The 18,534-nt window shown below is 38.7% G+C and overlaps 1 protein-coding gene across 5 annotated transcripts in view; it reads left to right on the plus strand.

Moving 5' to 3' along the window:
- Nucleotides 1-18,534, plus strand: part of TM6SF1 (transmembrane 6 superfamily member 1) — a 31,244-nt gene that overhangs the window by 2,025 nt on the left and 10,685 nt on the right. For all 5 annotated transcript variants that reach the window (XM_048866394.2, XM_048866393.2, XM_048866392.2 and 2 more), the window contains 8 exons: nucleotides 2,111-2,214; nucleotides 3,805-3,902; nucleotides 5,232-5,335; nucleotides 6,442-6,524; nucleotides 7,999-8,120; nucleotides 13,567-13,671; nucleotides 16,322-16,414; nucleotides 17,697-17,816. In XM_048866394.2, the coding sequence (XP_048722351.1) occupies nucleotides 2,111-2,214; nucleotides 3,805-3,902; nucleotides 5,232-5,335; nucleotides 6,442-6,524; nucleotides 7,999-8,120; nucleotides 13,567-13,671; nucleotides 16,322-16,414; nucleotides 17,697-17,816 (829 nt within the window). The remainder of the gene's footprint in view (nucleotides 1-2,110; nucleotides 2,215-3,804; nucleotides 3,903-5,231; nucleotides 5,336-6,441; nucleotides 6,525-7,998; nucleotides 8,121-13,566; nucleotides 13,672-16,321; nucleotides 16,415-17,696; nucleotides 17,817-18,534) is intronic.

Genomic DNA, 18,534 nt, shown 5'->3' on the forward strand with positions numbered 1-18,534 from the left:
GTGAGAATCTTTGTGAGATGTGTGCATGGGTAATATTGAAAGAATAACGTATTTACCTTAAAAGTCTGCTTTACAGACTTGGAGTAGAAATTAGTCACCAGGGGATAATGGCCCTTTGGGGCAAGGGGGATTTGTCACCCTGCCTAACCTGGCTGGTGATGCAGTGCAAGGCTCAATTGTTTAGCTTTGCACAATAGTAAGACTTTGAGTGGGACACCATCAGAGGCAATGGCAAACAACTGAAACGCCTTAAGGGTAAAAAAGAAACATTACAACAGCCCTTCTGACAGGCTGTTTATAATGCTAAGTTTACTAGTTTTCGGAGGTTGGGGGGGGCGGGGGACAAGGTGGAAGTTTCACCTAAGGCGCAAAATATCCTTGCACCAGCCCTGCATCCAAGGGAGAGTTTCCTCAGCTGCGCCCTACAAGATGTCCCTGAAGATTTTCCAGTGTTCTACAAAGTTCTACAAAAACTTAAGAGAAACTTTGGATTTAAAATGTAGAAAAGGATCCCAAGAGTCTTTCTCCTAAGACACTTCAGGACTAATGGAGCATAGGGCCACAGTTAGCATCAGACATGTCAGTATGCTCCACTGCCTAAAAGTTTTTCAAAAAGTCAGTGCATGTAATAGACTGTGTTGCTGGTTTGGGTTGGAAGGGTCCAGGTACTTCAGATATTTTTGTAATATTCAGTGTGCAGATTTCTAAAAAGTTAGTGCATGTTTGATTCATTGCCAATATTTCTTTCTAGTAGGTACACACCACTGTGCAGAAAGTCTGCATTTTATTCAATTGAAGTACTCAATCCTTACTCAATAAATAGATCCAGTGCAAGATCCACTAAGGCTGAATAGCAGGATTAAGATTGAAGGAGCAAGTCTGAAATGTAAAACCATTCTTAATTTCTTGTCAGTTTTCATATTGTTTAAATATAACTTTCTAATTTATTTTCTTGAGGAGAAAAATCAGACTTGTAACTAGTGTATCTTCTGAAACCATATCCTGATGTCTCCAATATTCAGAATATGTTTTTTGAACAACCTTATGGTTTACTTAATTCTCCCCATATTATTTTGTATGTAAGCACAAAGGGGATGGATTGATCTCAAGAATCTGCCCTAAAGTGAATTTAGAACAATTTGCCAATCTAGAGATGTAAATAGATTTTAAATGAATTCTATTGAAAAATTTTTTTTCCTTGGGGAAGCTAATGTTTTTCTCTTTTCTCTCTGCGTCTTGAGTATTTCCATCATTTGTCCACCAGCACTTTACACAGCCTCTGACATTTATCCTCCAGGCCTTGTATTATGGCCTCCATCCTTATGGAAAAGGAAGCCCTCCCTGCAGAACCCCATCAACTCTATTTGCAAAGCATTCACCATGAGTCACACATAGCACTTCTCTCCAGTGCCTGAGAACACTTCTATAGCATTTCCTGCCCCTGGCAATCTAGGGCCTGGGAGAGGGAGGCCAGAAATTGAACCCAGAGCTATCGTGAGGCACTGCACAATGCTACCCCCAGTTCACCAGGCTGATCAATTTGTTTTTTTGTAATTTTACTTTGAAAACATTTCCTTTCACAGCTAGGTACTTTACTGTGGCAGTTAAACTAGATGTTCATAATGGCCCTTTCTGACCTAAAAATCTATGCATATATGACTTTCACAGCCTATTTGTCCTAGTTTTTGCTAATGTCAGCATAGAAACTGAATTTAGTCTGACAATCTAACTTTCTGGACTAGTTGTTTATCAAGCTATTTTAACAACAAGGAGTCCGGTGGCACCTTAAAGACTAACAGATTTATTTGAGCATAAGCTTTCATGGGTAAAAACCCCACTTTTTCAGATGCAGCTTGTTATAGATGATGACATGTAACAAGCAGGCATGGAAGTTCTGAAAAACAGTAAAAATGTATAATATTATAAACTTTGCAAGGATTTTAAAAAGCAAAATTTTTCATTAGTAATTGCATTTAATTTAAGAATAAGGGGGTACACTTTTGCTTTTGAAAAGTGATCCTTTTGAGGTTAGCTGATAAGAAAAACTGCAGAGTTGAAGGGGGCACATGGGTGCTTGTTTTTAATTCCCTGTTTTTAAAAATAATTTCAGTTCCTGGGCAATTGTAGCAGTTGGATCCCTGATTCTGATTTTCGTTGGTCTAGTAGCTCGTACTCTGGTCAAAAGAAAACCTCCAAAAGACCCACTATTTTATGGTATGTATTAGTATAATCAAAGAATTTATTCATTGGTTTGAAAGTTACATCTCATGTGGACATACTTTATGGCTGTTACCATTTGTGTCTATAGAAGGGTAACATGCCTTTAACCTGATAGAAACCTTTTAATAACTTTGGGCCCGATGATGTAGGGTGCTAAGTGGATCTCAACTTCCACTGGAAGTTGAAGGAGCTGAGCAGGGGTTGAAATAGGGGGTGGAGGGAAAGGTAGTGCTAATCTTCAGCCTCTGCCAACAAACCAACTCCACCACTTGAAAGCCAAAATGAGATACTCACAGTGGACTGTAGAAGAGTTAAAAATCTGCTCTGCTGGGCCCATCCAGTTTTGTTCCCCTTGGTGGAGCTCAGGTGACACAGTGGAGCTTATTGAACACATCAGGCCTGGCTCCTCCCCATTAGGACCCATTCTCCTAATGGACTCAGTGGGCTTCTTTTGCGGTTTGTGCCCCTGCAGGAGGGTTTGGATTCCCAATTGGGCTCTATAGGGCTGGCTGCCCCTAGATGATACAGATTGTCATAATCTGATCATCTCTCTTCATTCTTACACAATAAATATTCCACTAATAATATCTAATAACCATCACTAGGCTTCAGCGTTAACACCAAAGTGTGATGAACGGAGTTGTTCTCACCTCTCAGTGCTATCGTTTTAGGCTGTCCACAGACTCAGGCAAGCATCTCAGCATCAGTATACTCTTTTCATATTTGAAGGTTATTGTCACTACCTTAAGGCCGGGGAGATGTAATTGTTTTTTAGTGAAAGCTTAGATTCTGGAGCACCATATGGCAACCTACAGGAAAAACTACTGGCACATTTAGTTGCCTCAAGCTCCAGCCCTAGACCCCTTCACACCTTGCAGGCAGAGCCCATGGCCCAGACCTACTATGTATTTTTACCCTCTGCTACTCATCCCATAACCATACACCTTTATCCTCCAAGGTACTGCATATGTTGCGTGGTGCTGACAACTCTCAGTTCATAAAAGTCACTCCCTATTGAGTCACTGAACACCTTTCAGACTAGGTTTCCTATGTGGTCATGGCTCATGATGGCAAAGCAGGTTCGCCCTGCTCCACCCCAGAAAGGGCAAGTCACATTTTCCTTTCCTTTTCTGCCAGCCCCTCCCCTTCTTTCTTCTGAGTATAACTGGAATGTTCAGTTTTCCTCAAGCAAGACCAAATGTTTGCAATTGAGGCTGTCTACATTATATGGTAGTTTCTAAGGGCTACCCAGTCCTCTTAAATGTGATGCTGATCACCCACTGAGGTCTGTAGGTGCTGTGCATGTGGATGTATGGAGTACATGTAATTAAGTGTAGCTATCTTGAAGAGTACACCTTGTGGCAAAATATTGGTATCTTAAAGTATTTAAACTAGGTATTGCTAGGTAGCAAATTATATTGTCCATTATATATCTGTCTGGATGTTTTCCTTACAACAGATACATCTCCCCCCAGTTAGATGTTAATCTTTTAACAGTTTAATATTTCAGATTATGTACTGACTACCTGCGATTTGCAAGCCTTTTTATATACACTAATTTCTTTTCTTTTCATATTACTACAGTTTATGCTGTATTCGCTTTTACCAGTGTAGTGAACCTTATAATAGGACTTGAACAGGATGGAATTATTGATGGATTCATGACCTACTACTTGAAAGAGGTAAACAATCATTCAGCTTATGAATTTAAAATCTTTACTATTGATGATTGGATAAAATCTTTATTATAAAAATGCCCAAGGCAGAAAAAAGCCATTAGAAAGTTAACAGGATATGAAGTTCAGTATTATAATTTATTTCATATGCCTTGGACATTGAAGAGGAAGATACTGTCATTTATTAGTTTTCATATAGGCTATGAAGTATATTTACCACTGCAATTTGGCTTTTCTCTTAATAATATAAATAAGAGTACTTATATGTCCAAAAGAATCTTCTTGGGTTTGATTTTACTCTCATTAAAGTCACTGACAAAACTTTCATTGGCTTCAAGCCCCAGCATATTATTTCATTTAGTTGCAATAATACTGTTCATAGGGGACTTCTATGGCATCAGTGTAGTTAATGCATACATTTCTACTGAACTAGTTAAAGCATGCATTTCTGCAGAACTCCATAGAAATTCAGCAGTCATTAATGGAGAGCGAAAGTGAAATATTACAAAACCTGTAAGCTTAGCCTAGAAGAAAAATAATGAATCTTGTGTTTTTGCTTAATCCTTTTAATAAAAGGAACCAAAATGGAGTGAAAAACCTGATGGTGCCAGATATCAAGTTGGCAGAATCTGTTCCCTGCTGAATCTCAGTGTCCACCAAAAATAGCACAATGAGGGTCCGATCCAACATTCACTGGTGTAATTGAAAAGACTCTATAGACTTCAGAGAAATTAGTTCAGCCCTATGAGCTTAAATATTACCATCATTAATGTGCTCAACACTATTGTTGGGTCTCTAGATTGATAAAAATATCTTTGCTGAATTAAATCAACCAGTCTTTACATTTCATCACTGATATATATATGTCATAACTTCAGATTTTTGAACATCAGTTTTTTTAGAAACAGGAATTTCCCATAACGTTGCAGACCAATGATTGCTGTTTCAGTACTGGATCCCCAGATACTGATTTAGTTGGTGTTGGTCCTGCTTTGAGCAGGGGATTGAACTAGATGACCTCCTGAGGTCTCTTCCAACCCTAATATTCTATGATTCTATAAGAGCAAGGCATAACCCCCTCCCCACCAGAATGCACTTACTTTTGCAATACTATACTCTAAAAGGTATGTCTATATGGAAGTTATTTCATCCTAACCCCAGATGATGATATGGATGCCTTGAAACGAGAGTTGACAGCCAGAAAAAAAGGGATCCCTAGACTGAATGAACACCAGTCACTTTATTCCAGCCTGTTTACCGGCTATTCTTAATACAGTTCTAAAGTTTATTGAATTTCCTTTGCCATTGCACTGTTTTAAAATCCATTTTCTTTAGGGCGAGCCTCATCTGAACACTGCATATGGCCATGTGATCTGCTATTGGGATGGCTCTGTGCATTATCTGATGTATCTCTTAATGGTGGCAGCTATTGCGTGGGAGTAAGTCAGTCTGATGTTTGTGTAACATTTGTTTAGCTTTCCACACCCCTGTATAAGCCACAAACAAAATTAATTTCCTGTGGCTATGCAATGTTTAGATGTTTGAGTTTTTTAAATATTATTTTGTACTGTGTAAATTTGTTGGGCCAAATTAAGCCCTACTGAAATTCCATTACTCTCTGCAGAGTTAGATCACAACTGGATTTGGCCTCTTGTTTCAGATGCACAAGGGGGAGCAAATAAACAACCCGTGTTCTCTTGCCTATGCACTATAATTCAAAATGGACACAGTTAATTAGTTTGGTTAATGAGTGTTTTGTTGATGGTGGTGGTTTTATTAATTATTATCATTATTGCTGAACTTGATGTAGGCAGCAGAATAAAAATTCTACCATGACTTTTATCTGGACGATTTACTGTACAGGACAAAACACAGTGCATTTGTATAATTTATATTAGCTAACCAGAAAGTGGAAATCCTAAAGAGAATGCATGTTCAAACTCCGTGGTATAATTATTTCAAGAGAGCAGAACAGTGTCTTGGTCAAGACTACATGGTCTTCTTTCTTTCATTTCTACCAGGAAGTACTGTTTAAATAAAGAGGTAGTAATAATTTCTGGAATATAAGAGTCTTATGTTGCTTACTCTTGTGGAAAGAGTTAAAGAAAATAATGATTTAAATGCACATTGCAGGGGAAAATATTTCAAAATATACTGTTTTGAAACATCAACCTTCTGGTAACAATCATTAAAGCAAATTATTTTCAAAGCCTTGTACAACAGGTGCCCACTGAGCCCTTCTGTGAGTAAAACCTCCCACAAAACAGGTAATTAAACACACAATCCCATATTGCTCATATAATTATCTTGTTTATACACAAAAACGCAGTGTCCCCGCATAGGTTTGTTTCTATCACACCTCTGTGTCCACCATTCACCACCACATTAGGCCCAGATCTTTAAAGGGTGCTAGGCATCTAAATACCTTTGAGGATCTCAGCCTTCTCCCTTAAAATGCTATCAGCAGAAATCAGTATAATCTGAGGACAGTTTTTGATAGTAGTGTTCTAGGGATTGTGCATTAAATCAATTATTTCTGTTTCAGAGAAAGTTACAGAACCATTGGCCTATACTGGTTAGGATCCATTGTCATGAGCATTATTGTCTTTATGCCTGGAACTATTGTGGGTAAGGAGATTATTCATATAACCAACTTTCCCATGTGAAGCATTAACATTGTTTTGTTTTCTACTTCCTATATTGGGTTAATAAAAAATAAGGCTACCTAATCTCATAACCAAAATATAGTATATTGCTCCTTACTTTAATATAACCTTGGAGGGACTTCAGGAATATAAACAGATCAGTTAACCAGATACCAAGGATTTTTTTACTTTGGGAAGTTTGTGGATTTACCATTCATTCCATGGCGACAAGAAAAAGTTTATCATCTTATTTTGCTATCGGCAATAAGGCCCTGATCCAAAGCACACAAGTCAATAGAAAGATTCTCATTGAATTAATGTGCTTTAGTTTGGGATATGAAAAAATAACTATATCTGTTTGTTATTAGTGTTTAAAAATTGTTCATCTATGGATTAGCATAAAGAGCACTTGTTGCTTTACAATACAGTTGTCAGGGGTCAGGCAAAAGGCATCCATAGGCACTTTTGGACAAATGAATTCACAGCTGCTGCGGCTTGAGAAATCGTTATTAAATCATGTTTATGTCATACAATTGTTGACTTGAAATGCTTTAAATTTTTCTTACATAAATAAATTATTTCCTTCTTGCAAAAAGCCTAACATTATGATTTTTCAAAGATGATTCGGGCGAGAGGGAGGTTAGACACACTACTGCCATAAATGAATGTTAATGTGTTTACAACCACTAGTTGGCTTTGAAAATCTCAGCCCAGGTATTTATAGCTAGGATGGAGCATTCATGGTTCAGCCTGATTAGTCCATTGCCTCTCTCTCTCCACACACATGTTGCATGTTTACTATGCCACAGAAGCTCTTCACCTCTCTCCTATACAAGCTCAAGATCTCTGATTTTCAGGGAGTCCTCTCTGCCACTGATTTTGACATACAGACCAGATCCTCAGCTGATGTAAAAGGCACAGTCTCCACTGATTTATAGCAGCTGAGGATCTGGCCCAGAATTTTTTGTGACACTTTTTCCAAGCATTGTCACTGCCCTGCATTAGAAACCAAGATTTAGTAAGCAGAGCATATCAGACTTAAAAGTGTCAGTTTTTCCTTTGTGAAAGATGCCTTTATCTAGAGCAGGTTGTATTAACAGCTTTCTGAGCTCTTCCATCCCTGTGGGTATGTAGAAAAGAGGTCAGCTGAGGCAGCCGACTGTCACAAACAGAAAATCTCATCTTTGAAACACGCTGTACTGTATCTAGTTGTTACCTGCTTGCATGTGGCTCTTCCATTTGCCAGCACAGGCTTTTCCAGATTTATATGCTGGGTTGCAAGATTTATATGCTGGTTTACAGATTTATATGCTGGGTTGCAAGCATTTAAAAAAGCTTTTAACATCCAGCATTATTGTAACTGTTTGGTGTGGATGATCCATGGGATATGCTGTAATTGTCTGCATATACAGTTAGTATACAAATTCTTCACGTTTTATGATTATTTCTTTTAATAGGTAAATATGGAGCAAGAATGTGTCCTGCTTCTTTCTTAAGTGTACCGTATATTTGTCTTCCTATATGGGCTGGGTTCAGAATCTATAATCATCCTTCAGTGACTTACAATACTCCCATCAAGGTAATGTTACTATATTAAATGTAAACTACTATACTAATAGCATTAAAAAGACTAAAAACTTGCTCATTATTCCTGCAGAGTTTTAGTGGAGTGCACTGTAAAGATTTATTATGTTTGTAATAGAGATAATATTTTAGTTAGTTGTTTTGTTAGTTTCATTGTGGAGTGCAGAGGGAAGCAAGGTGATCGCTGGTTAGAATGAAGGACTAGGGGTGAGGATGTGTGTATTCTGTTCCTGACTGCCATTTGCTCAGGGCAGATCTACGCTTAAAACCCTGCCGTGGTGTACAGTAGATGCTACTATGCTGGTGGGAGAGCATCTCCTGTTGGTATAGTTAATCCACCTCTGCAAGACACAGTAGTTATGTCAATAGTAGAAGCCCACCTGCTGACATAGTGCTGTCCACACCAGGGTTTTAGGTAGGTATAACTGCATCGCTCAAGGGTGTGGATTTTTTTTTTAACATAGTTTTACTGACGTAAATTTTTAACATAGGCTTGGCCTCAATCTATGACCTTTATAGTCCCAGTGCCTCAGTTTCCCCATCTGTAAAACAGGGATAGTGATACTTCCCCAGCTTTGTAAAGCTCCTTATGATACTAAGATAAAGGTGCTATATAACTACAGATAGTAATATTATGGAGATTACTGTGAGATTTCATATAATTGGACACCTGCTTGCTTTTTAAAATGTTTGTATTGCTTGCTATTGGGTTTTATAGCGGAAATATATCATCATGCTAGGTAGTAAGGAAGTGATTTTGTGTTAAACACCTTATACCTATCCAAAGCTCATTTTGACAATCATCTTCATCTACAGAGATGGTATCTACTCACAAACTAGCTAGGACTCTGTAATTGGGCAACAATAGGATTAGTTGGTCAGTCACAATATGCAACATTTGTTTATGCACAATTTCATGCATTGAGAAAAATGGTTACCTGAAAAGTAGAGCAAAGAATGACATGATGTTTAGCTATTTTGGGCTAGAGGCGGCCAGGCTTACTGCCAGAGTACATTCCAAACCCATTTTGAGTGTCAACATATAATGGATTAATGGTATTTGTATTACAAAAACACCTTGAGGCCTCAGAAAGGTCCATTTTGTGGTAGGCACTGTATATATGGATAATAGGAGACAGGTCCTACCCTTGAACATTAAGAAATCTAACAAAAAGAAAAGGAGTACTTGTGGCACCTTAGAGATTAACACATTTATTTGAGCATAAGCTTTTGATGCATTTGATGAAGTGAGCTGTAGCTCATGAAAGCTTATGCTCAAATAAATGTGTTAGTCTCTAAGGTACCACAAGTACTCCTTTTCTTTTTGCGAATACAGACTAACACGGCTGCTACTCTGAAACCAGAAATCTAACAGGCTCTCTGCGTACAGGTGATCTTGCAGGACACACTAGTTGAAGATGATGCACTGGAAGATTTTCAAGAAGCTTGTGAAAGACACATCAATAATGGTTATAATGCAGTAAAGGATTTTTGGGGCAATGAAGCAGGTACAACTCCTAAATCTGAGTCCCAGGAGGCACTTCTGAATATCATTATAAATTAGGATTCATTTCCATGGAAGCCAGATAGGGGAAAGCTCAGTGAACCTTCCAAACTGCAACTGTAGAGAGGATTTGAGTAATATGTAAACAGAACGCTCAGAAATCTAACGAAAGGCATAAAAATGGGATAGAGTCAAGCTATATGGACCAAAGCACTGTTTGGTCATGTTGATGGTTGCTCCTTATGCAACAACATGCATTAGTGAGGTGAATATGGTGTTCGTGTAGAGGTGGATAAAGCTTTCGATTTGCCCTCTTCCTATCCCCAAGAACTGTACAGAAATTGCTGCCTATAATATGGTAAAATATGGTAGCTCATTTGCAGAAGCATGGCCAAGCTTCTTATGTTTATGAGATTGGTAATTACTACTACTTTGTTAACCAGATTTAATGTGTCACATTGATGCATGTTTCAATCAAGCTTAACTTTAAAAAAAAATTGTTTAAAAAAGGCAAATGCATGGAAAGCAAGTGTTGTAAACACTTCTTTTTTTTAATTTACGTTTTTATTGAACAGCTCTTTTGTGTGTAAAAATTGAGCCTTTTAGTTTCTATTCTCTGAAGGTCATAGTAAGTCCTCAGTGTAATTCTAAATATAGAATCTTTTCATCCATGCTTTAGATTTTTTTCATGAAATTGCCTTTCCTGAGGGAAAATAGAACTACATCTTCACAGCTAATTTATGATCTGTAGAAGACAAGAATAGTTGAGAACCTAGCACACATACTTATGTTTAGTAACTGTATACTTCAAAATTCTGTGAAAATGAAATAAAACCAATTGTAATATTTTAGGCTATCCTAACTGAAATCTAGTTTTCAGAAAATAGTTGTGAGTTATTAATACTGATTTGTTTAATTAACAATTAACCACACTAAATCCTACAATGATTTGGCCCCTTTTCAGCAGATCTTTTAAGTATTTACAATCAGCTTCAAAATCCAATTTTAATTTTTGAACTAGCATTATTCAGAGACAATAAGGGAGTTAGGAAACAAATGGCATGATAGTTCTTAAAAATGTACAAATATATACAAAGTACTTACATTAAAACATGATTGGAATCAATTTATATACTGTTGCGTAAGCCATTTATTGTTACAGACTTACTACAAACCAGTTAAATACATACACTTGGATAACAGACAAGCTTCAGTTGTTCTCAAAGCAGAGGTAGAAGCATAGGGGAGTTATGCCACAGTTTAGAATCAAACTGAGCTGTAATATGGTATTTACAGCTCATGGTGGATAGGTCTATAAATGTACTAGTAACTCAGGGAACTGTCTCAAGTAATTTAAGTTCAGGAAAAGTTAATGAGCTGGAGGGCAAAGCATAAATTCAGCTTTGCACACGAATTCTGGTGGGACTGGTTTTGTTGCATTCAGCCTGTTGATACTAGTAGATTGTTCTGAGCTCTTAAAGCTTGATCCTGGGAGGTGCTCCAAACAAGGCACTCAGCAAGGATTAGGGAATTAGGAGAAAATTCTAATTGCACCTGCAGACTTCCTTCCGACATACAAAACAGCAGCATGAGCACGACTTGTGAGGAGTTGGTTTGTTGTTTTCAGCAGAAGGGAAGCCAGCAGTGGATCAACTTTGATCTGGCAGGAACTGTTGTTTAATTCATGCCAGGGTACATTGGTATGACTTTGCTGTATTAAAAAGAGAGAGATGGGCACAATAACTCAGTAGACAAGGTATTTCAGTCCAGCACTAAGCCTTTGCACAATGTGTTGGCCTATCTTTCTACTTTCTTTAGAGCTTTACATTTGCATTGCCTTTATGTAAATATATACATACAGAAAAGAAAAGGCATGAGTTCTCTTCTCTGTATCCCTACAGCAACTTAACAGACAAGTTCTATTGGGTAGGTTTGTCCTCATTGTCACCTTGGCTAATCATTCTATCTGCTCTGTACATAACACAGTGCTGTGGTTTCATGTCACTCATAAATATGTATGTCAGGTTACTGTTTCCTTTTAGAAAAGGGTGTAATATATACAGTTAAAGTTCAGCCTTCACGCAAACGTAAAATGGAAACAATCCATTGACTTTACAATTATTCTTTTATAGTTCCATCTTAAAAGTATTTGTTACACTACTTCCTTTTAAAGCCCTTGTTTTTCCTGTTAATACTATTGGGTTAAACACATTCTTTGTCTATGATGTTGTAAACACTCCTACAGCAGCAGGCTTTGATACCTTAAATATTCGTCGCATCTGACGAAGTGGGTATTCACCCATGAAAGCTTATGCTCCAATACATCTGTTAGTCTATAAGGTGCCACAGGACTCTTTGCCGCTTTTACAGATCCAGACTAACATGGCTACCCCTCGGATACTAAATATTATAGAGTAACACAGATCTAAATCATACTTGTCTTACTCACATGAGCCTACCTATTGATCTAGCATGAGGAAGCAAGAAGAAGACACAGCAGAACTGCCTCGGAGATCTGTTTCTGAAAATTTACCATTGGTTTTAACAATTTTATGAAGTAAACAGCCCTACATATAGGAAGTTTTTTATTTTTTGTTAAACTATGAGCCAAATTCTGTAGTCCTTGCTTTGGAGTTTTGCCTGAAAAATATTTTCTTCCATTCTGTCATTTGAACATGAATGTTTATGATTATGTCATTGTACAACATATTTTGAGACAGTAATGCAATCATGTATAATAAGGAAATCCGTTTTGTAGGAGGTCTTTTTGTTGTGTGCATATCAATGCATGGATTATCGTTCAAAAGGGAAGTGGAAGTGAGTGAGTCATATAAATGCAGTGCTTTTAAATGAGGAAGATGGCTTGTTCTCTCAATTGCAAGGAGATTGCATCTGGTGTGTGCATGTTGGGCAAGAGTGCATAATGGTGAAGAAAAAAAAAAGCATCCTTGAATGTTTGAATGAAAGTTTGAATGAAAACTCTGCAGTGAGTGAGCTCTCGTGATTGCCCCAAACCAGGTTTTATCTGAGGTACTTACATAGCTCCCATTACATCAGCATGCCTCACATATTTACCCCCACATTTACCATTCCTCTGAGGGAGGGATCATCTCAGTTTTACAGCAAGGGACCAGAGGCTTATGACAACTAAGCAACTTGCCTAACATCTCGTAGGAAGTCTGTGTCAGAATAGGGAAGTGAAACTGGGTCTCTGGTGTCCCAGGCTCCCACTTTAGCCACTGGGCCATCCTTCCTCTCCTGGTCAGCCCTTCGATAAGTAAATATTGGATATGGATTTATGATTACATAATACATTTTCTTATGACCCCACGTAAGTGGATATGCACTATGGTTTTTAGAAATAAAATGGCATACGTAAAATACTCAGTGGCACAATAAGAGTGGGTATGAGGAAGCCATTTTATTATCTTTGTGTAAATTATCTTGTAAAGTGTCACAGACTGATGAAAGGTAAGCCATTCAACATGAAGATTGACACTGATCCTCACTCAGGTGGACCATTAGAGAATCTACTTAAAGTTTGGGTTAGCTTTAACTTTGAATGGTAGGAGCCTGATTCTGCTTTCTGTTATATCATTGTAACATTGTTACAGTACTTCATTACATACAAAAAGAAAAGGAGTACTTGTGGCACCTTAGAGACTAACAAGTACTCCTTTTCTTTTTGCGGATACAGACTAACACGGCTGCTACTCTGAAACCTGTCATTATATACAGAAATGCTGCTGCTCCCCCTCATACACTTAAATCAATAGAGTGACTCTGCATTTACACTAGAATAGCTGAGAGAAGATGTTGTCCCTTTGGCTCCTGTCAGGGTGTTTCACCACCTTAACTTTCTTTAGAGACAGATTTGAAATGAAATACATTTAATGTAGAATTTGTGATCTACTCTTAATCTTATATTGTATTGTAGGTGATTCAGAAAGTCCAGAAGAAAGGACTACTGAGAAGACCACTAGATCTAATGTTGGCTATATATCTCATCCTAGCAACTGGGTTTTGCATATTTAGGGGCATGGTAAGTGTAAGGGGCAATAACAACCTGGGATCTCTTAAGTTTTATTCACAAAGCTTTTACATCTGTTGCTCTTCAAAAGGAAGTGTACTATATGCAAACCAAGGGCCCAGTTAGCTCCCAACTAAATGGAAAACTTCTCAGTGGGAGCAGGACTGGGCCCTAAGAATATGAAGGAGAAATGAAGTGTCTGTGGCATTATTAGAGAGACAAGGTAGGTGAGGTAATACCTTTTATTGGTCCAACTTCTGTTGGTGAAAGAGATAAGCTTTAGAGCTTACACAGAGCTCTTCTGTAAGCTCCTCTCTCTCACCAACAGAAATTGGTCCAATTAAAGATATTACCTCACCCACCTTGTCTCTCTAATATCCTGGGACCGACACGGCTACAACACTGCATGTAGCATTATTGTAATTACTGTAGCTTTGCCTCTCCATTTGCATTGTGTGAAATTGGTTTTCTGAAAGAGACTAGCTATATGACCCCCAAAGAGCAACAGAGTAACGATAGCCCAAGTGTGGCTCACAGTGACCTAAAAAGCATGGCATTCATTGGTTTTTTTTGGTGGTCTACTGTTAATATATTAATGAACAATACCATGGATGCACACAAGCTAAATTAAATCTGCATTCATGTCTTTCTAAAACATAGACACGTAACTAAACTCACATAGAAAAACATGCAGCTTGCATTATGAGTGAGAGAGTAGAATCTTTTTATCTGAGAACTATGTTGGGTTTATCCCAAGTCTCCTGAAATTGTAAATGTCTCATTCTTGCCTATCAAGTATAGATTGTTTTAAATTAACTTTGTCTATGGATTTATAATACATCTGATAGCTTTGAAATTTCAGAGGGAATCACACAGAATTTAAAATACTTTCTTCTTGGAGCAGTGGTAAACCTACTCCTAGGGTCAGTTTTGAAGTATTTGCTGCCCTAGGCAAAATGGAAATTGCACACCACTGAGTAAACAATCACTAAACATTTTGGTGCCCTAGACAACTGCCTGGTCTGCATATTTGGTTGCGCTGACCCTGTTTAGACCTTAATTCATATATCAGGTGATCAGAAGTAACTTTATCAGCAATTTGTTCTACTTAGTGCATGTCACTCTTTTGTAGTTCTTCTGGCTTGTATTATTGCTTTACTTTTGCTCTCTGGTCATATTTCTGAGAAAATTTGCCTTCAGAAATCTTTTAATTTTTGTTTACTTCTGTCTTGTTACTGGCATCTTCATTTGTTGCCGCTCAGGACACTCCCTAGTTCTGTTGGTGCTGGCTAACTGAATAAAACACAAAGCAATGTGGAAAGAGATATGACACATTTTTCACAGTGTAATCTCTTGCCCAAGCACCCAGCTACAGGCTGCCATGCCACTTCCTCATTTTTTCTGAGCTTCTTTTCCTATCCCATTTCACTACCCAGTTCTTCTCCCATTGTAGGAACTGTTTCAGTGACATCACTTTCTCAGCCATGGATGGAATGAACAGCTTTCTATTAAGCTCCAGTAATTGTGGCAATATGTTATTGGCCAATAAACTGTGGTTCCTCAGTGCAGACATACACCTGTTTTTCAGATGTGTCTCCCTCTCCAAGATGTGCCATTGGCATGTACAGTGGGAATCTTTGTATTTTTCCCAAACCCAGACTTACAAAAGCCAGTGTAGTTGGCAGCTGCAATACACACAGCTGGGCCTTGTCAGTAATTTAGACACCAGCAATGTCTCCTGGGAAAGCTCTTATTAAGCTGCTGTTGAAACTGATGGATCATTTTAGAAAAGTATTGAGTACTTTGTAATCATTGCTTGTTATCATGAATTCAGCTCCTTGACATAGTAGTTGGGTCACCATGGAGTTTTTTGGCAAATTTGTTCTTTACAGTTTGTTGGATTTTCTCTCTCTCTTTTTTCCTCATTACAGTTTTTTATAGTAGCTGGTTTTGGAGTTCGCATCATTCTCCACTATTACCTTATTGCAGCACAGCTCTTGTTTAAATCTCTACATAAACTCTACAGTATATGCTTACCTGATTTTTCTACTATTGGGTGAATTTCCATTAGGCATTATGGATTGGGTCAAAGCCTAGTTGTCAGTACAAATAAAATAATGTTACGGACCACACATACCTGGTATACTAGCTTAAAGACTTTCCAGTGAAAAACTAAGGCTCCTAATGTTGTCCCAGTAGCTAGAGCACTAAACTAGGACTCAGAAGTCCTAGCTTCTATTCCAGCCTCTGTCACTGATCTGCCGGGTGACCTTGGGTAAGTCCTTACCCCTCTCTGTGTCCCAGTCTCCTCATTTGTAAAATGGGGACAATGATGCTCACCTTCCTTTATAAAAGTGCCTTTGAGATCTACTGATGACTATACTATCTAACTGTTATATAGCATTTTTTTGCTCTATGAACCATTCAAGGGACCTGTGAGGCAGGCAAAGGGAAGACTAGATTTCAACAGTGACGTCAGCCCATTTCTGTGATGGTGACCAAGTGGATCACCTTGGCAAAGGACCCAGTCCCTTCTGGCCTGTAAGCAAGCCTTCTGTGTGGCAACCGCGAGCACAGTTGTAGAGCCCACAATAGCAAGGGTCAGGTTAGTTTGGTTTAGAGTGACTTCTTTGATCACATGCAATTTTTAACATCTCTGTAGATTGCTTTGGATTGCCCTGCTGAACTCTGCCGGTCATATATTCAACTTCACGAGCCCTATATCAAGGATCCTGCTGCTTATCCTAAACTTCAGGTAAAGAACTAACTATTACGTATGGGATGTTCTAAAATTATGGGTGAACAGGCACAAATATGAAGCAACAGGTTTCACTGGGCTTACCAATGAGGGTGCTAACTGTGATGTGGCATCTGCCCACTGGGAGTGAGACTGAGACCATTGTGCATTTCACATCGGCCTCTGAACAGCCATGACAAGATAACATTTGTTTATCATTGAGCTGGGTTGGATTCAGACTGGGGACCTAGCAGTGTTGGATTACGTATTTTATCACTTGACCACCCAGTCCCTTTTAATATATTCCCCAGGCCAGATCCTTAGCCCCTTTTTAGTCCCCTTTGTGCTGCTCTGCATGTGCAAAGTGGACTTAAAGTTGCCTTTAAGGCACCAAATGAGGATTCCCCTAGTGCAGTGGTTCCCAAACTTGTTCTGCCGCTTGTGCGGGGAAAGCCCCTGGTGGGCTGGGCCGGTTTGTTTACCTGCCACATCCGCAGGATCAGCCAATCATGGCTCCCAGTGGCTGTGGTTCGCTGCTCCAGGCCAATGGGAGCTGCTGGAAGCAGCACGGGCCGAGGGATGTGCTGGTCGCCGCTTCCAGCAGCTCCCATTGGCCTGGATCAGCGAACCACGGCCACTGGAAGCTGCGATCAGCTGAACCTGCGGACGCGGCAGGTAAACAAACCAGCCCGGCCCGCCAGGGTCTTTCCCTGCACAAGCGGTGGAACAAGTTTGGGAACCACTGCCCTAATGTAATAGCAACCTAAACAGGTAAAAGGGTGGTGTAGATAGGAAATCTAGCCCTATATTTACCCTTTCTCTTCTGTATCACCACTGACACATTCCTCTTTCCTGTAAAACCACACAGCATCCTTTGCCAAGCCTGTTTACTTGATCATCGCATGAGGGTTGACCTGAGGGTTCTTAATACCCACAATACTTCTATTTTTAAAAATGACAAACACTGAGATGCATAGTGTCATTTATAGGGAGGCAACCAAATGAGTAAACCTCAAATGAAGGATTTGCCTTTTCTGTGAGAAATCCATTCTGGCAACAAGCTGAATGAAGAAGCTTCACTCTGGAAAGTGGTGGGGTTCTGGAGTATTATGATTTCATTATTTGGAGAATCTTTGTGGAGTGTTCTGTTTATCTACAGGGATATCTTTCATCATCTGCAAACATCCTCTAGAGAACATAATCTTGGAATATTCCAATTTCTCTGTCAGCAATTGGCTGATTCCTAAATAGACCTCTCTCTGAAAACACAAAACAGCTCATGTTTCTGTTTAAAATGCAGATGCTGACATACATGTTCTACTCTGTGCCTTATTATATGATCGCACTGTATGGCCTACTGGTGCCTGGTTGTTCTTGGATGCCTGACTTAACCCTTATACATGCTGGAGGACTAGCCCAGGTATTATAGTTATTTCTTTGTAAAGATATTCATTGGTGAATTTCTAGTTGATAATGCTGTAACTAGAGAAATCTCACATAGGTAAGGAGCCCCAATTCACAACCTTATGCTGGTTTTATGCCAAAGTAATTCAGATGACTTCAACAATTACACAAGCATAAAACCACCATCAGGGAGTAGAGAATCAGGCTCAATAGGTGCGTCTCAGGTGTGACATCATTGCCTTGGAAGACAGTTTTTTCTTTAGCTGCATATTTTTATCTGGCTTGTTTGTATTATTTAAGCCTTATTAAATGCTGTACATTTCCCTAAAGAAACCAAATATTTGGGGTAGGATGGGGTGGGGGGTGTTAAGCCATAACATCTACCCACTTTTTAAAAAGATAGTTAAATATTCTCATTGAGACACTCAATGTTTTGGTCAAGTGAATGGTTTAAAAAGAGTCTCATTGGTGAGAACAGCTGTTAGTCGCACGGTGGACAATATCAGCTATTTTCTTAGCACTACAGCTACTTCTACAGCACAGGGGAGCTTCCAGTGTCATTTCTAACATATATTCACGTTCATCTCCAAAAAATTTCATGTTCTTCCCAAGACCCACACTTGCTCAACTCATTCCATCCTGATTTTGTTAAATAAATGTTTATGATTAAATGGTGACTTATATAATGTGCAATAATAATTAATGGACACTGGTGACACAAACCATAAGACAAA

The sequence above is a fragment of the Caretta caretta genome, chromosome 10 (assembly GCF_965140235.1).
Source record: "Caretta caretta isolate rCarCar2 chromosome 10, rCarCar1.hap1, whole genome shotgun sequence".
Lineage (NCBI taxonomy): Eukaryota > Metazoa > Chordata > Testudines > Cheloniidae > Caretta > Caretta caretta.